This window comes from Cucurbita moschata, unplaced genomic scaffold (genome assembly GCF_002738365.1).
Source record: "Cucurbita moschata cultivar Rifu unplaced genomic scaffold, Cmos_1.0 Cmo_Scf00026, whole genome shotgun sequence".
Classification (NCBI taxonomy): Eukaryota; Viridiplantae; Streptophyta; class Magnoliopsida; order Cucurbitales; family Cucurbitaceae; genus Cucurbita; species Cucurbita moschata.
Window position 1 is genome coordinate 1003390 of NW_019268542.1, and position 16175 is coordinate 1019564.

Genomic DNA, 16175 nt, shown 5'->3' on the forward strand with positions numbered 1-16175 from the left:
ACGTTATCTTTGTAAAGAAGAATTGAAAAATGCAGTAAAAAGAGCATTTGTGCTTTCTTTTAGCCAATAACTAAGTTTCTTTTCAATTCTATATAGCTTATGTTGCATGTTTAGAACCATTCAAGCTTGACATGATCAATTTTTGTCGTGATGCATGTTTAGAACCATTCAAGCTTGACATGATCAATCTTTGTCGTGATGCATGTTTAGAACCATTCAAGCTTGACATGATCAGTCTTTGTCGTGATGCATGTTTAGAACCATTCAAGCTTGACATGATCAGTCTTTGTCGTGATGCATGTTTAGAACCATTCAAGCTTGACATGATCAGTCTTTGTCGTGATGCATGTTTAGAACCATTCAAAGCTTGACATGATCAATCTTTGTCATGATGCATGCTTAGAACCATTCAAGCTTGACATGATCAGTCTTTGTCGTGATGCATGTTTAGAACCATTCAAGCTTGACATGATCAATCTTTGTCGTGATGCATGTTTAGAACCATTCAAACTTGACATGATCAGTCTTTGTCGTGATGCATGTTTAGAACCATTCAAGCTTGACATGATCAGTCTTTGTCGTGATGCATGTTTAGAACCATTCAAGCTTGACATGATCAGTCTTTGTCGTGATGCATGTTTAGAACCATTCAAGCTTGACATGATCAGTCTTTGTCGTGATGCATGTTTAGAACCATTCAAGCTTGACATGATCAATCTTTGTCGTGATGCATGTTTAGAACCATTCAAACTTGACATGATCAGTCTTTGTCGTGATGCATGTTTAGAACCATTCAAGCTTGACATGATCAGTCTTTGTCGTGATGCATGTTTAGAACCATTCAAGCTTGACATGATCAGTCTTTGTCGTGATGCATGTTTAGAACCATTCAAGCTTGACATGATCAGTCTTTGTCGTGATGCATGTTTAGAACCATTCAAGTTTGACATGATCAATCTTTGTCGTGATTTAAATCTCAAAAAAGTATTTTTATCCTGAGATATTCTATCAACAAAGTAATATGAATCCTACTTTCCCTTGAAGTGATTCCTTATCAAGTATGATAAGAACTCTTAGAGCTAGAACCTAAAACCTCGGGAAAAGAATGCTCTAGGGTAAAGAAATATAACATTTAAGAATGCACAACTCAAGTCTTAAGCCTACCGTGATATGAAAACTGCTAGGTGACACTCTAAATCACTTAAGATCTTCCATGATATTTCATAATCACATGGCCACATCACGAGGAATGCAGTGGATTATCGAGGCCATCAGTTATAGCCCAATGGATCTTGACTTAACGAAATGTTGGGGCCCAAATCTGGATCCCAACTCAAGGGGATGTCAGGGTAGTCACAGGTTGAATCTAGATCGAGACTTGAGGAAAAGTTGGGGCAACCATGGGCCAAATTTGGAATCGAAATCCTAGTAACATCCAAATATAGGTCTCTAGGATCATACCACCGAAGGGAGTATTTAAGAAACAAGAACCAAGTATTGTGAATAAGAACACGAACAAGGGTCAAGATCAAAATTTTCAAACCTATGACCCAAAACCTCAAAACCAAGGTCCTCTAATAAGAACCGCTTGAATAAATCTTCAATTTCTTGAGCCCTCTCTTACAGAGAAGTTTGTACCCTTTTCGTTCATAACTTTCTCGAGTTGTCTACCGTTTAACCTCTAACTTTTTAATCGATTTAGGTCTGTTGTTCTTTTGCTTAAAATGTTGATACACGTGCTAATGTCTTATACTTTTAAGAAAATTAGTTCGAATTTCGGTTCACTTGTAATTGATTTGTAACGAGAAACCTACACATTCGTGCAATGATTTTTCCAAATAAATTGTAACTTTGAATTAGTTTCTTCAAATTTTAATTTAATCAAACCATTTAAATTAGATTTTATTTTATTACTAACAACCACTTCCATAGACGCTTGTGATTGTGATGTCCCGCATTGGTTGGGAGGAGAACAAACCACTATTTATAATGGTGTAGAAACCTTCCCCTAGCAGACGCGTTTTAAACCTTTGAGGGGAAGCCCAAAAGGGAAAGTCCAAAGAGGACAATATCTGCTAGCGATGGATCTTGGTCGTTACAAATGGTATCAGAGCCAGACATCGAACGATGTGCCAGCCTTCTCGCTGTTCCCCGAAGGAGGGTAGATACGAGGTAGTGTGCCAGTAAGAACGCTGGGCCCCAAAGGGGGGGGTGGAATTGAGGGCGGTCCACATCTCTTGGAGGAAGGAAAGAGTGCCAGCGAGGACGCTGGGCCCTGAAGGGGGGTGGATTGTGATGTCTCACATTGGTTGGGAGCCCTAAAGGGGGGTGGATTGTGATGTCTCACATTGGATGGGAGCCTTGAAGGGGGTGGATTGTGATGTCTCACATTGGTTGGGAGCCTTGAAGGGGGTGGATTGTGATGTCTCACATTGGTTGGGAGCCCTAAAGGGGGGTGGATTGTGATGTCTCACATTGGTTGGGAGGAGAATAAACCACCATTTATAAGGATGTGGAAACTGGGACATTGGTTGGGAGGAGAACAAACTTGGAATTGAGGGCGGTCCCACATCTCTTGGAGGAAGGAAAGAGTGCCAGCAAGGACGCTAGGTCCTAAAGGGGGTGGATTGTGATATCCCACATTGGTTGGGAGGAGAACAAACCAACATTTATAAGGATGTGGAAACCGAGACATTGGTTGGGAGGAGAACAAACCACCATTTATAAGGATGTGGAAACCTTCCCCTAGCAGACGCGTTTTAAAGTCTTGAGGGGAAGGTCGAAAGGGAAAGCCCAAAGAAGACAATATTTACTAGCGGTGGATATAGGCCGTTACAGTGATTGACATGATTGGTTAAGTTTATTTATCATGTTATTAAGTATGTTTAATCTTAACTTTCCTCAAATTTTAAACAAGTTAATCTTGTACGGTGGACTTGTTTAACGAGTTATTGGAGGTGGCAATGTTCCCCAAGATTGAATTATGGTCAGAATATTACCAAATAAGGATAAGGGAGGAAAACACTCGACGTTTAGTTCAAGGTACGATCACTATAAGTTTTTGGTCATCTTGTTTGGTCTAATATATATGCTTGTAGTGTTCATGAAGTAGATGAATTAGGTGTTTAAAGAATGTCTCAACACATTTATGATCATGTACGTAGACAATATCGTGAGCTACTCCGAAGATAAATATGGAACATGTAATGCACCTTAAAGAGTTTTGACAATCTTGAGGGAGAACAAATTATACCCAAAACTTTTTAAATGCTAATTTTGGCTACATAAACTCTCCTTCTTGGGGTGCACGGTATCAAAATATAGAGTGGTCGTGAATCCAGCTAAAGTAGAAGTCGTTACCAAGTAGACACATCCCCCGAGTATAAAAGTGGAAAAAAAATGGACGTCAAGTTTAGACTTCACAAGGGATTATATTGGGCCTAAGAGAATCGGCCCACTATCCTTCCACCGACAAGAGTGAAAGGTTACGTTGCTCTGTTATACCAGCCTCACGCGGTTTCCTCCAACTCTAAGGGCCATAAACACTGGGCCTTCGCCTAAAGTCCATGGCCCAACTCCCTACTTGGAATGGACAAGCCAGAGAACTACTCTACAAACCCTAACCAATGGGCCAAGCCAACTTCCAACCACTTTGTTGCCCCCATATGGGTTACAAGCTCACATTACCAAGCTCGGCGATTTTCTTATGACAATGGCTACTTTATAAAGACTACGTGCAAATTTAAATCTATCAATGTGGGATTGTTGTAGCTGAGAAATCTATCAATCTCACCTATTCAAACATTTTTAACGTCTCATATTTTAATATTTTATATGTAATTACATGATATCTCTTTGTTTAATTGATGTGTTTTTAAAATGTTAAATTATGTGATCATAGAAGGATGACTCCTCGGTCGTTGCTTGAGCATCTTCATCATACTTGGAGTCTTACACATATGGCTTGGGTCACTCCAACTAGTAACGGGGTTGTATGGGTTTACTTTGGTGAGATATATATTTTCGTGTCTTGCCATGTAAAGTTATGACGAGGTTGTATGGGTTTACTCTGGTGAGATATAACGAGGTTGTATGGGTCACTCCAACTAGTAACGAGGTTCCATTACACTATGTTATGAATGAAATGAAACGTTATGTATGTCATTTCATGTCTTGCCTGGTAAAGTTACGTGATGGATTATGTGATGATTGTCATGTTTACATAATGCATATATGTAATATGTCTTGGATGAAAGCGGAAAAGGAATGATGTTAATACTATGCTATGAATGTATGAATGTAAATCATGGGGACCTCATGCATGTATCTATGTCATGCGCATCGTGATATTTCTTCGTTATGTGATGTAAGTACGGATGCATACCTTCGATATTATGTTCTCCATGATATCATGCAGGCTTTTCCTTTTTTGTGGCATTCGGTAACGTGTAACGTGTTGTGTCTGACCAAGTTAGACCTAGGGGTACGTACACGAGCCTGCCTAGTGGGTCCAAAGTACCATACATCCAACCCTGCCTGAAACTAGAAAGAGTCCAAGGCCATGTAACGGTTTTAAACGATAGGTCCCAATCATATTATATGTGTGATTGCATTACTAACCCAAACATTGGGGTGACTCACTAAGTATTTCTTAAAATACTCAAGCCCTGTGCTACTAGTAGCACTATGACATCGACGTCCAGTACCACCTTTGGAAGGCCAACGTGGTTGCCGATGCCATAAGTAGGAAGACGGTTCATTCGTTAGCATTAATCATGAGAGAGCCCCGAGTACAAACAAATTTTCTAACAAGCTGGGATAACAGTGACAATGGAAGGAATTAGAGCACAGCTAGCCCAACTGACAGTCCAATTCACACTCCGACAAAGGACCATGTTTGCATAAGTAGGAGACCCTGGGTTAGGAAAAACACTTAATGAGTTAACGGTAGGACCAATTGATAGCTTCTTCACATCGTCTAATGGCAAATTACTGTGCCAATGATGTTTGTGCATACCGACAGTGGAAGAATGGAAAATGAGATACTAGGCGAGACATATAATCCCCGTTCGCTATGCACCCCGGTGGTACCAAGATGTATCAAGATTTAAAGCAACATTTTTGGTGGCGTGGTGTGAAGAAAGACATAACAGAATTTGTGAGTGAATGTCTAGTATGCCAACGAGTCAAAGCACCTAGACAAAAAATGGCGGGATTGTTACAACCCCTCAGTGTGCTAGAATGGAAATGGGAGAATATAGTCATAGATTTTATAGTATGGTTGCCAAGAACGTTGAATGGTTACACAATCATATGGGTAAATTGTGGACAGATTGACAAAATCAACACATTTTCTTCTGGATAAAGCCTACATAGTGGACAATTGAGCACAGTTATACCGGAAGAAAATTGTTATATTGCATGGAGTTTCTGTGTCAATTGTATCAAATCAAGACCTACACTTTACGTCGGCATTTTGGTGTAGACTTCAGAAAGCGTTAGGTACTTGCCTGGATTTCAGTACAACTTTTCACTCATAGACAGATGGTCAAACAGAACGTTTAAACTAAGATCCTATAAGATATGTTATGTGCCTTTGTATTAGACTTCGAAGATAGCTGGGACATGAAATTACATTTAAGGGAATTTGCCTACAATAACAGCTTTCAAGAAAATTGGCATGACACCGTAAGAGGCTTTGTACGGAAAATGATGTAAGACTTCATTGTGTTGGGACGAAGTAGGGGAACGTGAGTTGGTAGGTCATGAATTAGTTCATGAGGTGGTACAAAAGATCAGATTAGGAATGCACACTGCTCAGAGTAGACAAAAAAGTTATGACGACAAAGGAGCCTAGAATTTGAGGTGGGCGACATGGTATTCTTGAAGGTGGCCCCAATGAAAGGTGTTTTAATGTTTGGACGCAAAAGCAAGTTGAGTCCACGCTTTATCAGACTCTTTGAGATCTTAGTTTGGATTAGACCTGTAGCATATAGGTTAGCCCTGCCACAACCCCTCCCACGTCAGATCCTAGTTCGGATTAGACTTGTAGCGTACAGGTTAGCCCTGCCACAGCCCCTCCAACTGACGTGGGATCTCATAGTCCATCCTCCCTTGGGGGTCAACATTCTTGCTGACACACCACCTGAATTATACCTACAATTTAGAGTATTTTTGTAACAGCCCAAATCCACTACTAGTAGATATTGTCCTCTTTGGGCTTTCCCTTCTCTTTCAGGCTTCCGCTCAAGGTTTATGCTAGCAAATATTGTCCTCTTTGGGCTTTCCCTTCTCTTTCGGGCTTCCCCTCAAGGTTTCCAAATGGTGTTTTGTTCTCCTCCCAAGGGACATTATAGTCCACCCCCTTTGGGGCCAGCGTCCTCGCTGGCATTCTTTCCTATCTCCAATCGATGTGGAACCCCTGCCAAATCCACCCCCTTTGGGGGTGTTTTGTTCTCTTCCCCAACTAATGTGAGACATCACAATCCACCCTCCTTCGGGGCCCAACGTCTTTGCTGATAGTTTTTCCTTTCTCTAATTGATGTGGGACCCCCGCCAAATCCACTCCCTTTGGGGCCAGCGTTCTTACTGGCACACCGTCTCGTGTCACCCCCTTTGGGGAAGAGCTTCCTCGCTGGCACATAGTCTAGTGTCTGACTCTAATATCATTTGTAATCGCCCAGATCCACCCGTTAGCAAATATTTTGTAACGGCCCAGATTCACTGCTACCAAATATTGTCCTGTTTGGGCTTTCCCTATTGGGCTTCGAAGGTTTCCATAACCTTATAAAGGGTGTTTTGTTCTCCCCCAACGAATGTGAGACATTACAATTTTAATCCTTTGATTTAATATTAAAATTTTATATTTTCCATATTTTTAATTAAAAAAAAAGGGATTTTTTGCCATTTTTTAATATGCATAATTAAATTTGAGTATTCATATTGTAGACTTAAAATTTAAGTTTTCACCAAAAAAAAAAAAAATCCGTTCATACGACATGTCGTCATTTAGTAGATGAATCTAGATTCAGGGCGGAATCAAGGCACTGAGTCGATCCTCTCATCCTCCACCTCGCTCTGCCTTTCCTTTCCAATTCCGTCGAAGTGAACTTCAGTTTCAACAATTCCGCTTGATCGCAGAGAAGAAACACATGGGGAGAGAGGTCTCAGAGAGTTGCGTTGACAGTCTATTGACGGAAATGGTTTCCACTTATTGTAATCGGTTCTACGCCAATAAGCCGGAGCTTGCCGCCCGTCGCATCGAAGCAATCGGCTATCAGGTTGGCCATCAGCTCTCCGAACGGTATTTCTCCACCGCACTTTTTACCCTTCTTTTTGTATCTGTGAATTGTCTCGGGATCGGGATTCTTTGTTGCTTAGATTTTGATTTCTAGAGTTGGCTCATGGATCTGTTGTTGCATTTTGAGTGGTTATTGTCGTTAGGTTTTCTATTTTATTGAATGTGTATGTTTGGGAGATTTATAATTGAGCATGTGAAGAACAATCGTTGGGCTTAGAATTGCAGGTTAGAAGTGTTCCTCTAGCTCTGATGGTCTCACCATGACATTTTTTTTTAGGATAACTCGGTTGGTATCAAAGACGACCTCTAGAAAGTGTTTTGTGAGGTCTAGAGACCCATAAGCCTCAAAGGATCCAAGATTTTAGACCCATTAGCTTAATCACTAGTGTATGTAAAATTCTGGCCAAGATCTTGGCGAATAGGCTTAGGAAAGTCCTCCCTAGGACTGTCTCTGATTAGCCAGGGGCCTTCATTACTAGAAGGAAAATGTTGGATTAGGCTCTTCTAGCTGATGATGCCATTGATGATTATTGTACTCGTAAGCGTGAGGGGGTTATATTCAAGATTGATTTTGCTTACGATCATGTGGATCAGAATTTCCTAGATAGAGCCTTGGGTAAAAATGGTTTTGGGTACATATGGAGGCTTTGGATCCAGAGTTGCGTTAGGATGGTTAGGTATTCCATTTTTGTTAGTGAAAATCTCGGGGTAGGATTCATGCCACTCAGGGTTCTAGATAAGGTGATCTTCTCTCTCCCATTCTTTTCCTCTAGGTGGTGTACATTTTGAGTAGGATTGTTTCGAGAGGAGTGGAGAAGGGGGTTGTTGAGGGTTTTCATGTGGGGAAGGATGTCTCATCTCCCGTGTGATGATGCATAGTCTTTTTGCTCGAGGAAAGAGGAGTCATTTGTCAATCTTAACCAGATCTTTTGGTTCTTTGAATCTATCTCAAGTTTAAAGATTAAAAAAGGCAAATGCTCTGTTATTGGTATCCTAGATAGCCCCTCCAAGTTGGAGAGATGGGCTTTTTGGGTGAGTTGTGAGGTGGGGTTGTTCCTTTCATCTTTCTTCGGTCTCACCCTTGGTCATAACTATGGGCCTTTTAGGACCCATGGTGGAAAAAGTTCTGAAACATTTATCCTTTTGGACAAAAGGATTTTTCGCTAAGGGAAGGAGACTTACCGAAATCCTGTCAATTCTTAGTGAAATCCTTATTTACTTGTCTTTATTTAGGAACCATGTGAAGGACTGCAATACCCTCGAGAGACTTAGGTGTAACTTTTTATGGGAAAGGGTGGAGGAAGGGAAGGGTTCTCACTTGGTTAGTTGGGAAGTTGTTGATAGAATCCAAACAGAACTAGAATATTATTGAAATATAAAAGATAAGAACTACAAGATAAACCAAGTGCTGAAGCCCTAATTCACTCACCAAAATAATGCCTAACCCTCCTCTCTCTATTTATAACAAATCCTTTAATAACACTCTTCCCTAATTGCTACTATACGCTTAATATCCTAATAATACTCTTACAGCATCCCTATCATTACCCGTCCCTAAAAACACATTGTTGAGAAGGTGTGGCTAAACTACAAAAACCAAAATTGAGCAACCTTTTTTATTAATGTATTCACCCCTTTAGAATTGAAACCTAGCATTCTCGAATATAAAATCCGGACGGTCCAGCACAAAAGTCAGGATGTGCAGCAGTACTAGTGAAAAATAAAGGAAGTCAAACGACATATGCGGCCGCCAACAACGGACAAGTAGGATAGCTTAATGGTGTGATTTTTCCCGGTAGAAGTGATGCAGCGTAGGTGAAAAACAGATCGTAGTGGCTGGTAGATTGGTTTTCTTGCATGTGTACGACGACAAGTTGGATTTTGGGTTTAAAATAGAAGACAACACAACCCAAAGCACATATTTTGTAATAACCTCTTTTTCAGAAAACAAATGCGTTTACCCAACTTACCCAAATCCAGCCCATTAATCAGCTTACAGCCCCACTTTGTTCCAGAACCTTCTTTTTTCTCACAATGCATGTGATAACAGATAACAAACTTGATGTACCATGATTTTTTTGGATCTTTCTTTTATGTTTCTTTTAAAGATCTTGTATTTTCTTTTATGTTTCTTTTAAAGATCTTGTATTTTCTTTTAAGTTTTTTTAAGTTCTGGCTTTCTTGTTCTTTAGTTTATCGTGGGTTATTTTTGAATTACCCTTTGACCAAGTTGGGTATTATTTTGAGGGTTCTGTGGTTAGTTGGCCAGCTTGTGACCTTATATATCTAGACCTTTGGTTGTATTTTGGCATTCAATTACACCATACAGAAGTTTTGATTCAAACCAGTCTTTACTACATTATTTTGGTATCCAAGCATCTGACAAGGGGATCTAAATGGCTGGGCAAAAAAACCCAACACCTCCGGTGTTGATGCAGCTCAAACCGGTGAGGAGGATGAATTCCTCTCTCCCTGAACAATTTCTCACTTTATCCTCAGAATGGAAAAATCCATGGGAGAGATGAGAAATAGTCAACATGAGCTTTTACAACTGATGAAAGCTATGACCGAAAAAATGGATGGCCAAATTACAATTAGCAACAATGTAATTACGGACACAATGGAACAGAACATTGTCGGCCTGAAAAACAACCATTATATGACACAAGAAGGTTGCAAGAAACATACCACCATCTATTTGAAATCAACCTCTAGAATATTACGAAGGAGTGGAACTCCAAGTTTACCAAAGACCACCTTAAGATATGGCATGAAGACTGTAAGAAAATCCAAGAAATTTGCCTCCACTAGGTAGAAATCAACCACAGGAAATATACATAGAAGAGGTCCTATACTACCAACTCGAAAGTCAACATTGGGCAAGAAGACCTAAAGAACTTCCAAGAAATGTACTTCCACCCATTCAAATTCAAGAACTTCATACTAAACAATTTGTCTTTGCAGATGTCGATGGATATTTCAAAAAGGAAAACTCATTCAAACAACGGTGAAATTCGGGGAAGGAGAATTTTTTTCATGATTTTGATGATTATTTTAAGGATAGCCATGAACAATTAGAGTGGGTAACAATAGAATACATGTTGGATTTTCTTTATATTTTTTGTAATATTAGATGTGTATTATGTGATTAATGCCCGAGTAAAGGAGGAGTACATGAATAAATTAATACCACATCTAAATGAGAGTGATCCTAATGATAGGTTGGTTGAGAAAGGCTTAAAAGAATTGAAGTTACTGTCTATACCAACAAGGTGCATCTTCCTTTTCGGTGGCTTGAAACACCAAAATTAAGCATGCTCAGCTTGGAGCAATTTTATATTGGGTAGCCTCCAAATAATTTTTCTAGGATGCATATGAGTGAGGACGAAACGTGTTGAAAGGACCCGTGTTGGTCTGTGAGGATAGTGTTTACTCTTAGAAGCACTTCAAGACAAGCAAATAACGTGATCACGACGGATGTAGAAGAATGCCAAGGTCATTATGTGTCAAATTCAGATTTCAAATCCTAATCCAAATCCGAATCCGAATCCGAATCCTGAGCATGAGACGTTACAAGGCGTATTTATCCGTTATATCTTTAAGATTTTTTTCCTTAGTTGAAGATGATCTTTCTTTAATATAAAAAGACCATGTATTTGATTCATAGAAGTAAGAAGAAATACAATAGTATTTTCTTCCAAATTCAAGTTGGTGCAAAAATCCTAACTTTTGGAAACCCTAGCCTCTACAGTCATTGCCGTTTGAACCCTAGCATTAATCATAAAATGACAATTTTACTTTTGATGGTTTCTTTGTGTTTGAGAAGTTCTTGTTCGTTCGTTGGTTTCTTCATGTGATTCTTGCTTGTTCACAAACGTAGTTTTTGCTCATTCATTGATTCATTGCAGTTCTTGTTCATCAGTTGGTTTGTTTGTGTGATTTGTGAGTGTTCATAGATCTAAGTTTTCTTTTGTTCAACAATTGTGTTGGTTGTACATCATGGGTATAACCACAAAAGTTTTACATCGGTCAATTGAAGCTCTATTTGCTGCTCCGCAGAGACGGTTGTCATATAGTTCCTCGTTGCAAGTGTTAAACCATTCTTCTTTGTGGTTGTTGTGGGTCTGAAACCAATATGATTTGGTTTTTTTTTTTTTTCTCTTTTGTCGGTTCAAGTCTGGTTCGATTCAGGCATGGTCAATTGGTTTGGTTCCATTAATATTTTGGTTCGGTTCTAAATCTTGGTTTGGGGTTTCTTTCTAACTAGACATTATTTGTTGCCAACTCAAGTTACTTCAGTATGGAACAAATTCATTGACCCCTACAACTACTACAAACCAATTTGCCATTTGGTGTTCTTTGTGTTTCCTTGAAAGAAATAGGTAACTATCTTCATGCCTTTTCTTGTAATAATTCATCTTCGTAGATCATTGATTTTGGAGCCACTTATCACATTATCATTTTTATTTGTATTCTCATTTTACTTAATTCATAGTGATGTGTGTGGTCCTCTAAAATTTTGACTCGTAGTGGTAAAAAGTAGTTTGTTGCTTTTATGGATGATCACACACACTATTGGGTCTACTTAATGACCAAGAAATTTGAGGTAAAATATCTTTTCATTTTGGAAACATGATTGAAACTCGAAATTGAAATCAGCACTTTACACTCTTGACAATGAAAATAAGTATTTCAATAAGTGATTTTTAAAAGATAAAAGGTGTTTTACATTCATCTACTTGTCGAGATACTCTTCTACAAAATTGAATTGATGAATGGAAAAATAAAAATTTACTTGAGTTGCATGTGCCATAATGTTTGCTATGCATGTTCTTAAGTATTTATGGGGAGTTGTAACCATGGCTACTATTTGATAAATAAGATGGTTGTTGTGAATATTACATCCTTTTTGTAAATTTCAATCATTAATGAAGTCTCTTACCAAAATTTAAAATTTTTGAACCCCATGAATGTCTTAAAACTTTTTTTTCCCAACTTCTCGCATACATTTGGATTTACCTATAAAAATTTTTGGTTGCATCGCATAGGTCCAAATACCTAGCTTTTTCTACCAAAACTTGATCATAGGGCCACAAAATGCATTTTCTTGGGTTATGCTTCAAATAAAAAAGGGTATAAATGTTTTGATCCTCACAGAAATCTTTTGTGTTCTTTTTACAAAAACAACCATATTTTACCCAAAATTCTCTTCAGGAGGTGAAGTCAAATTTAGAAGATGTTTTTTGGGAAATATTTGAGTCCCTTCCTTTTGTCATTCATCTAAACTTGTCTGTTCCAAGTCCTTTGATGTGAATTATAAAAACTTCTCGTTCATCTAAACTTGTCTGTTCCAAGTCCTGTGATGTGAAGTATAAAAACTTCTCATTTAGGGAGACATACTATAAAATGACCCTAAAGGTCAAGATCCAAGTTAAAGTTCCAAGGTCAATCAAAGGAACGAAGACTAGATTTTTAATTCTACACAAAGCTAGTTTGAAATTTAGAAAATGATGCTGGAAATTCCAAAGATAAACGTAGAATCTAAGGACCAAATTCACTCGAAAATCTCTTTTGACCCTTGAAGAAACTATCATTTCTCTCACCCCAGAGGCGGCAAAAACGTCCATTCTCTAGAGAATTGAATGGAGTAGGAGATCGTGATCGTCTCTTTACAATCCCGACATCTGGTCAAACAGTAATCAAACACCTCAAAGAAGTAACTCCAAATAGTATTAGAAAAATCATACCCCGAAAGAAGATTAATCCCTATCCTTTGTCGCCCACAACACAACAAAATGATCTGATCACCATGGACCCCCTAGCCGATTTGGTTTAAGGTATTAACTCTTCCATGCATAACCTGCCAAACAAGAACTTGACTTTCTTGAAAATCTTTACCTTCGGCATAGAGGAAAAAAACGGAAACTGTTGACCTAAGGAGAGGGGGAGGAGAAATACTGACTAAACACAAAAAGAAGAATTACAAGAGAAACCTTTGGATAGATAGGGGCTCTGAAAGCAAACACCCCCATCAGGGTTAAAGTGAGAGTCTCCAACAAAGGTAACGAGTCCAAAATAGCCCTCATTTTCCTATTGGTCAATAAACAGGAAAAATCAAGAGAAGGAGAAGCCAGATTCTCAGAATGAGAAAGAATTGAAGGAACTGAGTGATAAATTGACGAGGACAACTGATATAACCGAGAAAACTAGGAGCATGACTACCTTAGGGGTTGTGAAGGTGGATTGAAAGAAATTATTGGAAATTTGCAGGTTGGAGAGATGATCATGTGTTTATGGGTGATACCAAGTTTTATACGTTTGCAGGTGACACTGAAATCCTTGTTCAGGCTATTAAAGGGTAGGGCCAGAGTGTTTTAGTTGAGCTGAGGGCAAAGGTAGAAGAGGAATTGTTGTGTACTTATGTATTGGAGGAAATTCAACAAGGCTTGGATAAATTTCCCTCGGGTTTCAAGCTTTTTACGGATCTACCTCCATCGCAAAACTAGGACCATACTATTGCATTGTTACTACTTACTAGTTATATCTTAGATAAATCACGTTCCCTATCCTTATCCACCATTTCAAAAGGATGAAATTGAGTGGTTAGTTATCGGAACGTTATTAAATGGGATTGTTCAACTGAGCACTAGATTGTTTTCAAGCCCTTTTTCTTTTTATCGATTAAGAACTTGCGTTTTTATGTTGGTTATAAAGCTTTAAGTTGAGTAATGATTCCAATCTAATATCCCATTTGAGTTGCGGATGAATTGTTCGATGAACTCTATGCAGGCATTATCTTTTCCAAAATCAATTGGAAGGTTACCCCCGATTAAGCAAGCTCTTACTAGATGATACCCATAGTAACGCCGTGAAGGTTGACTAATATTTCCTTGCATTTCCAATCTCTTAAGATTAATATCCTTCGGCCTTTTCATACAGGTTTTCTTGTCCTTCTTTTATGATATTCTGGTTTGTAGTGTCAATTCAACGATCATTTAAGCTTTCTTGCAGCAGTTCTTCAGGTGCTTTGGGAGCATCAGTTAGTTGCCAATGGTAAAAAATGTCAGTTTGCATTATCCCACATCTTGTATTTGGCCACTAGTGTTAGCTTAACCGATGTAGTTATCCCTAATGCTTTCTAAAATCGCTGCAAAGGATCAATGGCATGAAAATTTGGAGGATTCTAGGTATAGCGACCCAAGCCCACCGCTAACAGATATTGTCCGCTTTGACCTATTATTGCTGTTAGCCTCATGGTTTTTAAAATACGTTTGTTAGGGAGAGGTTTCCACACCCTTATAAGGAATGCTTCATTCCTCTCTATTATGTACCTCTCATACTAATGCAAGAATCTCGCCCAACAATGTGACGAGTAGTTGCGAGTAGGAGGGGTATATAGTAGATGTGAAGATGGAGGGAGGGTATGCTTTATTAGGAAAGGAGAAACTGGGAACTCTTTGATCTTCCTCCAGTGATTTTCTTTTCCTTGTTTTGCTTGTGTTTGACTCAAATTAAATTTTCTGCCAAGATTTTCTAATACATTATGACTTGGCTTCCATTTTTTCTTGCCCATTTAATGGTTTTTTTATTCATGCTATTTGATGGTTAAATATTGCAACTCAACTACCGATCTTTATTTTCACTAGGTATACGATGGAGCGACCTCGGTTCACTGATCATCTCGAAGCAATCAAATTTATCTGCAAGGACTTCTGGTCTGAACTCTTCAAAAAGCAGATAGACAACTTGAAAACAAATCATAGAGTATGATCAGAAGCCAAACTTAGGAGAAGCCCTTTCTTTTTCCTGTGTACTTCATCCTACATGAACTTGGCTTAAATGTGAAAAATTATTTTGATTCCCAGGGCACCTTTGTTTTGCAAGATAATCGATTCCGCTGGCTTACACGCATGTCGGTCGATCCTCCTCAAGGTGAATCACAGGATAATTCTGCAGATGGTGAAAACAAGGCAGCTCAGGCAACAAGCATGCATCTATATTTCCCATGTGGAATCATAAGGGGCGCTCTCTCAAATTTGGGAATTCCTTGTGCGGTTTCTGCTGATATTTCAAATCTCCCAGCATGTAAGTAAACTAACTTCATCATAATATCCACTTCTCCTTCTTTTGGGTTGAGAGAAATGAGTCTGATCTGCTGAAATCGTTTATGTTATGAAATAGGTTCATTTGTTGTTCGCATAAAGGTTTGATGTCTGTGTGGGACAATGAAGATGCGCTACGTCCTCAACGCCGCCTCCAATTGTAATGCCTTCTTTCTTTCTTTCTTCTGTTTACTTTCTTTTTTACCTTTCTCTATTTCTCTCTCCTCTTCTAAACTATTGAAACTTTTAGCACAAAAATATGACCAATGCTTGTGAATGTATGAAAGTCGATAGCAATTATTTTTCAGAATCGAGATTTTAGAAGTATGGTGACGTTTATTCCTATTTTACCATTTGGGATGATGGATTTATATATCATGATGGTCACTGGTATAGGTTGTTAAAATCGTACGAGTTTCTGGATAACTAAATATTGTAGATCTGATAGTTTATGAGAGATCAATGGAGTTACGTGTTAAAACACTTTTAGATAGTATCTAAGAAATGATACATAGGTATCAAAACGGTAAGAAATACATATGCATTATCATTATCCATGGTCATTCGCATGGTTGGTATATGTGAATCGCACATTAAACGATAAAGAAGATGAATGATGTTCTGTATTCTATTGATATTTCTATAAAATTGAACTCTTGATATTTTTATCGATATTTTTATCGACTAGTGAGTATACCAAATTTCAGATACTAATGTTATTGTGGTTGTAATTATTGATGTAAATAAGTCAATATGCTTAAATCTAATATGAA

The 16175-nt window shown here is 38.5% G+C and overlaps 1 protein-coding gene across 1 annotated transcript; it reads left to right on the top strand.

The window, feature by feature from the left end:
- The first annotated feature begins 6976 nt into the window (after positions 1–6976).
- LOC111462123 (trafficking protein particle complex subunit 6B) lies at positions 6977–15749 on the top strand. The gene is made up of 4 exons (XM_023105822.1): positions 6977–7303; positions 14947–15064; positions 15166–15385; positions 15482–15749. Exons 1-4 carry the CDS (start codon positions 7152–7154, stop codon positions 15508–15510), a joined length of 519 nt encoding a protein of 172 aa, XP_022961590.1. The 5' UTR covers positions 6977–7151; the 3' UTR covers positions 15511–15749.
- The last annotated feature ends 426 nt before the right edge of the window (positions 15750–16175 follow it).

Coding starts and splice junctions, on each gene's coding strand:
- LOC111462123 (XM_023105822.1), top strand. CDS start 7,152: ATGGGGAGAGAGGTCTCAGAGAGTTGCGTTGACAGTCTATTGACGGAA. Junction 7,304..14,946: donor GGCCATCAGCTCTCCGAACG/GTATTTCTCCAC, acceptor TATTTTCACTAG/GTATACGATGGAGCGACCTC. Junction 15,065..15,165: donor ACTTGAAAACAAATCATAGA/GTATGATCAGAA, acceptor TTTGATTCCCAG/GGCACCTTTGTTTTGCAAGA.